The 12566-nt window shown below is 49.6% G+C and overlaps 1 protein-coding gene across 1 annotated transcript in view; it reads right to left on the bottom strand.

Annotated features, from left to right (window-relative positions):
* The window catches only part of OTUD7A (OTU deubiquitinase 7A), a 198086-nt gene that overhangs the window by 87871 nt on the left and 97649 nt on the right, over positions 1–12566 (bottom strand). Inside the window, exon 5 of the mRNA XM_024754292.1 lies at positions 9204–9422. Within this exon, the coding sequence (XP_024610060.1) occupies positions 9204–9422 (219 nt within the window). The remainder of the gene's footprint in view (positions 1–9203; positions 9423–12566) is intronic.

Genomic DNA, 12566 nt, shown 5'->3' on the forward strand with positions numbered 1-12566 from the left:
CTATCCAGAACCCTCAACAGTGGAAGAGCGAATTGGTACATCCACGCTTCAGAAAACTATTTGAAAAACTGTTATAAAGCTGAATATATGTAAATCCTATAACCCAGCAATATTGTAATAGGGAAGAAACTTTGTATTCTATTACAAATGAATCACTAAAGGGATGTTTCCTCTAAGCTTAAATTATACATAATGGCCCATCTCTGCGAACCCTGCCTCCCAGGTAATGAGCATTAAGCTTAAATACCTCTGTTTAGCTCACAGGAAACATCCTGACCAGGCCCACCTGTGAATAACTGCTGGAGGAAGAAATTAACACCTCCCCTCCGGAGGCTGATGGGAACCAGGAAGTGTTTGACTTTACTCCCTTCCCTTTTAGTATAAAAGAAGCCTGAATTCTAACTCAGGCAAGATGATTTTTGGGACGCAAGTCCACTATCTTCTTGGTTAGCTGGCTTTCCAATTAAAGTTGTTATCTCTTGCCCCAACAATTCATCTTTCGATTTATTGGCCTATTGTGCTGAGAGCAGTATGAGCTTGGACTCCGTAACAATACCACTCCTAGGTATGTATCTTCAGAAACATATTCATGTGTTCATTGAAAACATGTACAAGAATTCCATAATGACACTCTTTACAATAATCAAAAATTGGAAACAACCCAACTGTTACGGACTGAATGTGTCCCCCCATATTCGTATGTTGAAGCCCTAACCCTGGTGTGGCTATATTTGGAGATGGGGCCTCTAAGGGAGTAATTAACGTTAAATGAGGTCAGAAAGGTGGGGCCCTGATCTGAACAGGATCAATGTCCTTGTAAGAGACACCAGAGAGCTCATTCTGCCTCCCTTTCTCCCCTGAGGGTCTTTCACAGGAAAGACCACATGAAGACAAGAAGGTGCTTGTATACAAGCTGGGAGGAAAGCCCTCACCAGAAACGGGATCAGTTGGCACCTTGATCTGGGACTTCCAGCCTCCAGGACTGATAAAAAATATATTTCTGTTGTTTAAGCCACCCAGTCTGTGGTGTTTTATTATGGCAGCCCAGATTGACCATGACACCAAATGTCCATCATAATACGATGGATAAATAATTTGTAGTATGTGCACGTAGGCACATCTTGTTCTATTGCACTTGGCTTTAGTGAGCTTTTTACAAACTGAAGGTTTGTGGCAACACTGCATCAAGCAAGTCTGTCAGCATCATTTTCCAGCAGCATTTTCTCTAACTGTGTCTCTGGGTCACATTTTGGTAATTCTCACAATATATCAAACTTTTTCATTATTATTATATTATTACAGTGATCAGTGATCTTTGATGTTACTACTATGACTCACGAAGACTCAGATGATGGTTAGCATTTCTTTAGCAATAAAGTATTTTTATTAAGGTATGTACATTGGTTATTAAATGTGCTGTTGCACGATATAGTATAAACATAACTGTTATATGCACTGGAAAACCAAAAAATTCGTGAGACTTTCTTTGTTGCATTATTTGCTTTACTGTGGTGGTCTGGAACCAGACCCAAAAAATCAGAGGTCTGCCTGTACATTGCAACACTAATTATGAGAAAAAATAAACTATAATTACACTTAACAACATGGATGCACCTCTCATACCCCTCAGGGACCAGGAGCGCCCCTGCTCCCCCTGTCACTTCTGAGCCATCTCTCCTCCCTCCAGACTTGCACCCTCCCTCTAGGGACCCACACCAGCGACATGCCGGGCATACTTAGCAGCATCAACTTTCTGTCACTGCCCCTCAGTCCTGGAGATGTGGGACCTTGGTGCAGGGACTGCCAGCCACCTCATCCCCAGTCACTTCCAGGGATTTGAAAGAGTACTTCTTTTCAGTGGTGTCCCCAAGCACGCTTAATCCTTGCCCCCAGGTTGCTGTATGTCTGTACTGCATCATGTACTCCACAGGCCCTCTGCAGGTGTGTCTACCTCTGGCAGAACTGCATCTCTGTGCCGGGCTTGGGCTCAGGGTGGCTGATACACACTGGGAGATGGGGTCTGGGCCCCCCAGGACTCCTGTGTGCTGATGGGAGGGCGGAGAGAAAGTGTGACCTGAGCTTGAGGGAGACAGCGTCATTACACGAGGTCAGGCGTGGGGCTGTCCTGCCCAGAGGGAAGGGAACGCACTCCCGTAACTTACAGAAGCCACTTTATCTGACCCCACTCTCATCCTCTAGAACACAGATTTCTTCTTTTCCTTCCCGTTCACCTCACGATCTGAGATCCTAATGTAACTAGCACTGTCTCCCCGCAATGATTCAAGGCTCTCCCTGGGGCTTCTGAGAAATCAGGGGAAGTACGTACATTTCGGGGTGGGAATGCCACCTGAAAAGGTGCCCCTTTGATACAATTCAGACAGTGTTCTTGCCCAAATTCTCCTTCTAAGCCCCTTCCTCTTCACCACCACGCTCACCTTCTAGAAAATATGTCCCAGGGTTGGTCACCAATGTGCTCCCAGGTCAGGGAGAGGATGCCTTGGAAATCAGCATGTGTGTCAGATGACACTTCATTATCTTCAAAAACTTAAGCACTAATTAACTGCTCATATATGTCAAATAGGGCACCCCATGAAGCCAGGCTTAACCAGACAGAATCTGCTCCCATCAGACCTTAAGCCCCCTCCTCCAGGGGGGCTGTTTCCCCACCTTGCCCAGGACTCTGGACACAGGAGGGGAAGCACGGTGGTGTGAATTCACCAGCACCGCATGTTTCATCTCGAAGTAATCTTGCACACTAGAAGTCATCCTTCATCTAGAAGGAATCTCCTACACCTAGAATTAACCTTTTGTGATCTGAGAATTAATGCCATCTTCAACAAGCCATCTTCCCTAGACATGCTACCTTTCATTCACATTTCTTATGGAAAATTTATCATTTTCTAAATATCAATTCAGCCCACAAATCCAGTCACACTTTTCACATAATCGAATCACAACAAGACTTAGTTATATGGCTAGGGGATGGAAGGCAAGATTTTAGTGGTTTGATTTAAGTTTGGTCCTGGAAGTTAAGACTCTTACCCAGTTGAGAGCATTCCTGGGGCTGTTAGTCAGCTGTGGCTACTATGGAAGATCACCCAGCTCTGGTAAATGCCAGCACCTTCCAGCCTCTGGAGAACAAAAATGGCCCAGTGCTATTCTAACATCTCCAGCTGGATCCAGAATGGGATGCCCAAGATAAAGGATTTTTTGCAGGAGAAGTGGGATTGAGAATATGGTTCAAAGTTCTTATTCCAAGCTTGGACAGGGTGGTAGTTCACATCTCCCCACACAATGACTTCATTTAAGAACAGAAAAAAAAAAAAACATGGGAATGAATACTGTGAATGTTAAAAAACAAAAAAGAAATCTTGAGCTCCTGCAGAGATGAAAATCAGATGAACATCACTAAGGGAAGGCTGTAGTATTACATAGTAGTGAGGGGCCATTAATTACTTATTCTGCCTTTTCCAAGTAACATGATAATAGGACCACTTAATTTGGGTGGTTACTGCATAGTTTAAAATAAGATGTCATATGTATCACAATGTTCACTGCAGCTCTATTTAGAATAGCCAGGACATGGAAGCAACCTAAGTGTCCATCGACAGACGAATGGATAAAGAAGATGTGGCACATATATACAATGGAATATTACTCAGCCATAAAAAGAAACGAAACTGAGTTATTTGTAGTAAGGTGGATGGACCTAGAATCTGTCATACAGAGTGAAGGAAGTCAGAAAGAGAAAAACAAATACCATATGCTAACACATATATATGGAATCTAAAAAAAGAAAGAAAAAGTTCTGAAGAACCTAGGGGCAGGACAGGAATAAAGACACAGACATAGAGAATGGACTTGAGGACACGGGGAGGGGGAAGGGTAAGCTGGGACAAAGTGGGAAAGTGGCATTGACTTACATACACTCCCAAATGTAAAATAGATAGCTAGTGGGAAGCAGCCACATAGCACAGGGAGATCAGCTCGGTGCTTTGTGACCACCTAGAGGGGTGGGATAAGGAGGGTGGGAGGGAGACACAAGAGGAAGGGGATATGGGGATATATGTATACGTATAGCTGATTCACTTTATTGTACAGCAGAAACTAACGCACCATTGTAAAGCAATTATACTCTAATGAAGATGCTAAAAAAGAAAAGATGTCATTTTGCTTGTCACCCATGAAGACACTTAGATGAAAGAAAACAATGGGACAATTCTCTAGCAGAAAGACGAGCACATTTTTGCCCTAAATATGACCCTGTGATTCCCTTTAATATCCCTGCCCTTCTGCAGCCACCCACACACCCAGCGCCACTGACCTCCCTTCTCTGGGCATCACTGTGCTGTGCACATGCTTCTGAGATTTCCTCCAATGGGACTGTGATGATTTGCTCCTGGTCTGTCTCCCTTATGTTTCTGCCCATGCTCCAGACTCCCTCATCCACCTGGTACCCAACAGTGCACAGGGCTGTGTCAGGGGTGCTGTGGGAGGCCCCTACGATGGGCATATCCCTCCTACAGATTTCATCCCACACTAACTCCCATATTTGCATCCTTAGCCCAGACTGTTCCTGAGCTCCACACCCACATTTTCAACTGGACAGCAATTTTCCAAGTCTCACCAAGATCTCAGACTTTGCTTCTCCATCCCCCCCAACCCCTCCTCCAAGGGTCTGCATCTCTTCACAGCACCACCATCTACCCATGTGCTAAAGGCAACATTTTCAGGGTCACGCTCGACTCCTCTCTTTCTGCCATTGCCCCATCCAATCCATCAGCGAGACCTGCAGGTCTTTCCTCAAAACAGATCCTGCCTTCACATCTAGCTGCTTCTTATCACCTCCACTGCTGCCCCCGTGGCGCTGGGCTAACGCAGCAGCTTCCCGCCACGCTGTTCCTGCTCCTTTTTCCTCTGCAGAGTCCACTCTCAACACGGCAGCCAGGACGTGTCAGTGTGAATCCAAACATGTCACCACCCCTTCTCAAAGTCCTTCCGGGGCTGCACAGCCTCCCTACTGTGAACCCCAAGGCTCAGGAGTGTTCCCTGGCCCCTGCTACCATTCTCTCACCTTCCTTTCCAACCCCTCCAGCCCTCACTCCATCCACTCCTGTGTCCCGCCTTACTTAAATGTGCCAAGGCTTTGATGGTGTCCATGGCTCATTCCTCCCTGCCCTCAAGAGCCCTGCCTCGTGTTCCCTCCCTCCACTTCAGAGCCCCTACCTCGTGGCCTCACGCCATATTGATGGCCCACCTTGTCACCTTTCTTCCCCACTAGAACTTCATCTCCATGAACGCAGCAATTTCACCTGCGTTGTTCTCAGCAATGGGACACTCAGCACCTGGGTGGGGTGTCTGTGGGAGCGCAGGTCAAGCTTGCCTTGGCTGAATCTGTCTTGGCAGCTGTCCTGCCTACAACTTTAAGATGGAAGGAAGTGAGGCTCCAGGGGGCCTCTCAGCTGGTTTGGGATAAGGCGGAGCTGCGCTGACTCACATGAAAACCTGCACATCTTAGCGCTTCTCTGCCAGATTTGCTCCAATCCAACTCTCCTCCCGTGTAGACAGACTCAACACCACAACTCAGAGGTGTCCCCACACTTTCTGAAGTCTAGACCTCAGTGTCCCGTGTGTGCAGTAACTGCTGTATGCAGACATGCCTCTGCCTTTGGATCCACGAACTCGCTGGAGCATCACACCATCTCATCCACACTGTGGGGGTGTCCCAAAGGGGTGCCAGATGTTACGTTCCAAACTGAGAAACCCATGATCTCTGCGTCTTCTTACGTGTGAATGCAGCAGGATAACCCGGTTGAGAAACAAATGCTTTCTTGCATTCTCATCTTCCTTCCTCTCTCAGGAGGTCAGCGGTTTTATGTCCTGAAAATGTGGCCCTCCTGTTGTCCCCAACTGTCATGGGGTGGGAGTACGTCATGCCCTCCGGGGTTTTAAGGCCCGAGGAGAATGGCACTCCCTCTCCTGTGGGTTCTGTGGGAGGTGAAGCTTCACTACTCGATACACAGACTCCTCAAACAGGTGGGGCTGCCCACGTGCCTTGGGGAGCTGGAGGACCATTCGGGATACCCGCCCTACGCTGGGCTCCGAGGGAGTGGAGCTGGGTCCCTGGGAGGGACAGCTGGACCATAGGCAACACAGGCCATCTTCTTGGCCCATTTTCTTTCTTTTTTAAAAATTTGTTTATTTTGTTTTTGGCTATGTTGGGTCTTTGTTGCTGCATGTGTACTTTCTCTAGTTGCAGTGAGCGGGGGCTACTCTCCGTTGCTGTGCGCGGGCTTCTCATTGTGGTGGCTTCTCTTGTTGAGGAGCACAGGCTCTAGGCGCGTGGGCTTCAGTAGTTGCAGCATGTGGGCTCAGTAGCTGTGGCATGCGGGCTCTAGAGTGCAGGCTCAGTAGTTGTGGTGCACAGGCTTAGTTGCTCCACAACATGTGGGATCTTCTCGGACCAGGGCTCAAACCCGTGTCCCCTGCACTGGCAGGCGGATTCTTAACCACTGCACCACCAGGGAAGTCCTTGGCCCATTTTCTGGACCACATGAGCCCTGGGTTCCCGTCCAGCCCCCGGGGAGGGGGACGTCCCCCACCCTGAGGCCCTAGGACAGAGTTTACATTTCCTTCCAAACACAACTTGAATTATGTCTTGAACAAGTAGATATTTTTCTCTAAAATTTTTTTGACATCTGTATTTCCATCTCCCATGAACACAGTAAATAATATTGATTATCAATGGTTGATTCACAGCGATCCGAGCACTAATTACTGGACGGAGGAATGGACACGCTACAGCTGGCCACAGTGAGCAGCTTTCTCCCTACTGTTCCTCGGTGGAGCTCTGTCTGCCCCACGGAGAGTGACAGCAGGGCCCAAGGGGCGCAGCCTGGGCCACCTCCCAGCGCCTGGCCTCCTCACTCAGCTGGGTTGGGGGGCTGAGCAGGACTCGCCGGCCTCAGCCAGTATCTCCACCAGGATCCGGCACGGAAAGAGCCTGAAGGATGATCGGGTCTTCCGCTTAAAGAGAAGTTCAGAGAAGTTGATGGACGGTGGTGGTGGCAGGGGGAGAGGAATGAACGTGTATTCTGCTCTCTGTGATTTTCCAGTCCTCACCTTCCAGTCCTCGTTGAACCCTGACGGTCAGACCCTCCTTGCCCAGGATCACATTCCTGAAGGCCGGGGCACCAGTTGGCCTCCCCAAGGCCTCCTGCGGCACTGATGGGGTGCTGTCCGCAGCCCCGGGCAAGCCACCCTGCTGTCCCTTCTCTCCATCCTCTTGGCACGTGACGGAAATAAGGTACTGTGGGCGAATGTAGCATCTTAACTCCTTAAGTTTGGGTTTGTAAAAGGTGTTTTCCAAAATTGGACAGTTAGGGTAAAATAGCACCCTTTGCAAATGCTGGTCTGGAAGGTAAAATGTAAGTGATAAAAACTAATATGTGATTTATGGAAAAAACCCCACAAGAGACCTTCCAAAGGAGCAAGGGCTCTTGCTGAGCATGACAAAGCTGGAGGAAAAGGCTGGCACGGTGGACTCCATGCCCTTTACCAGGACTCGAGCTTTAGTTTTTATTTTTTTAATATTTATTTACTTATTTATTTGGCTGCATCAGGTCTTAGTTGAGGCATGCAGGATCTTTTGTTGTGGCGTCTGGGCTTCTCTCTAGCTGTGGTGCGTGGGCTTCAGAGTTGTGGTGCGTGGGCTTAGTTGCCCCGTGGCATGTGGGATCTTAGTTCCCCCACCAGGGATGGAACCCGTGCCCCGTTCATTGGAAGGCGTATTCTTAACCACTGGACCACCAGGGAAGTCCCAGGACTCAGCTTAAATGAGGCAGCAATTACCGGTGCTACTGGCAACGCTTGGGGCTGAACTTTTGGCAAGGGCTCGGCTGCCGTACCCTTCAAGAGAAATTAGCTCATGAAATATTTTCTTTCTTAACCTATACCAATTTTCCCTTCTCTATGAATAGTGACACTTTGGTTTAAAATATCTCATCTGAATTACTCTCAAAGAGTCATCTTTAAAATAACCAGCCTCCAGAAGGAGGGCTTTAAGATTGCAGGTAATCTAGAGAGGCTGTTTTATGTTTGTCGATCAGTAAAAGACCTGGAGGTAAGACAGAGCCAGGTGTGGGTGTCGGTCTCTGGGTTGCTTTTGGCAGCTGTGCAGCAGCCGAGAAAATGATTTTTCCGTGGTCACAACATCAGATCCAACACAGTTATCAGGATTGCAGATCCTGTTCTCAAAGCAAACACGCCACGGGTGAAGCTCCCGAGCCCTGCGCTGAGACCTGACCGCCAGGTTGCCTAGCACAAGTAAGGCCCCACTAACCACCGTCCCCTCTTTACCTGTGTGGATTTTGTGCCCCCACGGGAGATGCACAGGGGCCTGAGAGGAAGGGCATAGAATCCTCTACATGCATGTCTGAGAACCCCCTGAACGTGTGACTGTGCAAAGATTTACAATGCAAATGATTATGAGTGAGAAAGGGGCCGCGCTTCTCAGGAAGAACCAACATCTGTTGCAGAATTTGTTTGGAACTAGTTATTTTATCCTTAGGCACTCCAAAGAAGACAAGTTTTGGTTTGCTCCCTGAATCTCATCCTCATCAGGATGTCAGAGAAACATTACGGAGAGGGAAGAAACCAAAGTCAAATTTTATGTTTCCTTAACCTGGAGGCTGGGGTGCCGGTGAGGGTGGGAGAGAAGCAGCTCGGTAGGGCACGTGCCATCTAACAGCTCAGCCTCACCAGGCCGGCATCCGTCTTCTCCAAGTCTTTGCAGACTGGAGCACTGAGGCTCAAAGAGGTCACCTAACTTGCCTGTGTCCACAGGAATTGACAGGGTCTCTTATTTCTCTCTTATAAGAAAGCACAGGGTCTTTCTTATCTTTTGTTCCGCACCCAACTGGGGGCCAGGGATTGGATGGGAAAGGAGAGAAGTAAGGCAAAGCAGCCTAGGGTTCTCTTTGTAGGGGGGCTGACCTGGCCAGGCTGTATTAGCGACAAAGGGAACACTCAGGAGATCTGGGCACCACGTGGTCCTTGCTCCACATCCACCGGCTCCAGGCTAGGGCCAGGCAGGGCCCGCAGGCACCTGAGCCCGACAGCGTGTGGAGCTGGATCGCGCATCCCTCTCGCCCTCGCCCCCGCCCCTCCTCCCGACCAGGCAGACCTGCCTGGGGGGTACTTACCCGCCTGCTCCAGAGCCACCATTGTCGCCTGCTCGATCAAGTCTCGCTCCACGAAGCTCCGGAAGTCCTCGCTGTACACGCTCAGGTCCGGCAGCTGGAACGTGTAGATGGGCATCTCCAGTGGAAACTGCTCGCTGCTGCACTCGCTCGCCACGTGGGACCGCGCCAGGGACACGATGGCTGAGCTGGCGTGGGAGATCCCGCGCGAGAGCCGCTTCTCTGTGGGGGTGGGGGGAGGGAGACGAGGGGGGTTGAGAGATGCGGGCCTCTGCATGAGCACTCGACACATCCTACACGTGTGCACACGACACACGCGCACACATGCTCACACACGTGGATGTACACACGACACACATCCCACATGTGACCATATACACATGACACACCCCACCCGTGTGCACACGTGCACGCACACATGACACATGCACGTGTAAACACACATGACACACTCATGCGGCACACATACACATGCACACACACACACACCACACACAGAGGCACACCCATGGACACCCAAACACCCATTACCCGCCGCAACAGCCCTGCCACCCTCCCAGTGTTCTCTGCAGGCCTCCCTCATGCTGGGCTAACATCACCACAACCTGGCACATGGCACTTAGTCATGAAACCACTTAGAAGGAGGCTAAGGGGAAGTCCACCACACAAATACTCAGCATCCTTAAAGATCACCAGACTTGCTTCCTGGGTCTTAAGTTACATGGAATTCAGCTCAACAGAGCTGCCCTCTTCTGGAATGAAATGCTACACGGGGGACTGCCTTTGTTTTTATGCATTTATATATTTTTTTTTTTCTTTTTTTTTTTGCGGTACGCGGGCCTCTCGCTGTTGTGGCCTCTCCTGTTGCGGAGCACAGGCTCCGGATGCACAGGCTCAGAGGCCATGGCTCACGGGCCCAACCGCTCTGCAGCATGTGGGATCTTCCCGGACCGGGGCATGAACCCATGCCCCCTGCATCGGCAGGCGGACTCTCAACCACTGCACCACCAGGGAAGCCCGCATTTATATTTTTAAAGTGAGAAGCAATCCACTCGGCTTCCTCCACTGAGGCTTGTATTTTAAGATAGGTCACCTTTATTAAAGTTACTCTGGGAGACAGGAGAAGATGGCGGAGGAGTAGGACGCGGAGATCACCTTCCTCCCCACAAATACATCAGAAATACATCTACACGTGGAACTGCTCCTATAGAACACCCACTGGACGCTGGCAGAAGACCTCAGACCTCCCAAAAGGCAAGAAAGTCCCCACGTACCTGGGTAGGGCAAAAGAAAAAAGAAAAAACAGAGACAAAAGAATAGGGACAGGACCTGCACCAGTGGGAGGGAGCTGTGAAGGAGGAAAGGTTGCCACACACTAGGAAGCCCCTTCGTGGGCGGAGACTGCGGGTGGCAGAGGGGCGAAGCTTCAGAGTCATGGAGGAGAACACAGCAACAGGGGTGCGGAGCGCAAAGCGGAAAGATTCCCGCACAGAGGATGGGTGCCGACCAGCACTCACCAGCCCGAGAGGCTTGTCTGCTCACCCACCGGGGCGGGTGGGGGCAGGGAACTAAGGCTCTGCCTTCGGAGGTCAGATCCCAGGGAGAGGACTGGGGTTGGCTGCGTGAACACAGCCTGAAGGGGGCTAGTGCGCCACGGCTAGCCAGGAGGGAGTCCGGGAAAAGTCTGGAGCTGCCGAAGAGACAAGAGACTCTTTCTTCCCTCTTTGTTTCCTGGTGCGCGAGGAGAGGGGATTAAGAGCGCCGCTTAAAGGAGCTCCAGAGATGGGCACGAGCCGCGGCTATCAGCATGGACCCAGTATGAGACGCTAAGGCTGCTGTTGCCGCCACCTAGAAGCCTGTGTGCAAGCACAGGTCACTATCCACACCTCCCCTCCCGGGAGCCTGTGCAGCCCACCACTGCCAGGGTCCCGTGATCCAGGGACAACTTCCCCGGGAGAACACACAGCGCGCCTCAGGCTGGTGCAATGTCATGCTGGCCTCTGCCGCCGCAGGCTCGCCCGGCATCTGTACCCCTCCCTCCCCACGGCCTGAGTGAGCCAGAGCCCCTGAATTAGCGGCTCCTTTAACCCCCGTCCTGTCTGAGCGAAGAACAGATGCCCTCAGGCGACCTACATGCAGAGGCGGGGCCAAATCCAAAGCTGAACCCCAGGAGCTGTGCAAACAAAGAAAGGAAAAGGAAATTTCTCCCAGCAGCCTCAGAAGCAGAGGATTAAAGCTCCACAATCAACTTGATGTACCCTGCATCTGTGGAATACATGAATAGACAACGAATCATCCCAAATTGAGGTGGACTTTGGGAGCAAGATTTATGATTTTTTCCCCTTTTCCTCTTTTTGTGAGTATGTATATGTATGCTTCTGTGTGAGATTTTGTCTGTATAGCTTTGCTTTCACCATTTGTCCTAGGGCTCTGTCCGTCCATTTTTTTTTTTCCACTTAAAATTTTTTTTCTTAATAATTATTTTATATTTTAATAACTTAATTTATCTTACTTTATTTTATTCTTTCTTTTCTTTCTTTCTTTCTTTCCTTCCTTCTTTCTTTCTTTATTTTCTTTCTTTCTTTCTTATTTTTTCTCCTTTTTATTCTGAGCCGTGTGGAGGACAGTCTCTTGGTGCTCCAGCTAGGAGTCAGTGCTGTGCCTCTCAGGTCCAGCCAGGAGTCAGTGCTGTGCCTCTGAGGTGGGAGAGCCAACTTCAGGACGCTGGTCCACAAGAGACCTCCCAGCTCCATGTAATATCAAACAGTGAAAATCTCCCTGAGATCTCCATGTCAACACCACTACCCAGCTTCACTCAACGACCAAAAGCTACAGTGCTGGACACCCTATGCCAAACAACTAGCAAGACAGGAACACAGCCCCATCCATTAGCAGAGAGGCTGCCTAAAATCATAATAAGGCCACAGACACCCCAAAACACAGCACCAGACGTGGACCTGCCCACCAGAAAGACAAGATCCAGCCTCATACACCAGAAAACAGGCACTAGGCCCCTCCACCAGGAAACCTACACACCCCAATGAACCAACCTTAGCCACTGAGGACAGACACCAAAAACAACGGGAACTACGAACGTGCAGCCTGCGAAAAGGAGACCCCAAACACAGTAAGATAAGCAAAATGAGGAGACACAGAAATACACAGCAGCTGAAGGAGCAAGGTAAAAACCCACCAGACCAAACAAAGGAAAAGGAAATAGGCAGTTTACCTGAAAAACAATTCAGAGTAATGACAGCAAAGATGATCCAAAATCTTGGAAACAGAATGCAGAAAACACAAGAAACACTTAACAAGGACCTGGAAGAACTAAAGACCAAACAATGATGAACAACACAATAAATGAGA

This window comes from Neophocaena asiaeorientalis, unplaced genomic scaffold (assembly GCF_003031525.2).
Source record: "Neophocaena asiaeorientalis asiaeorientalis breed wild unplaced genomic scaffold, Neophocaena_asiaeorientalis_V1.1 scaffold743, whole genome shotgun sequence".
Classification (NCBI taxonomy): domain Eukaryota; kingdom Metazoa; phylum Chordata; class Mammalia; order Artiodactyla; family Phocoenidae; genus Neophocaena; species Neophocaena asiaeorientalis.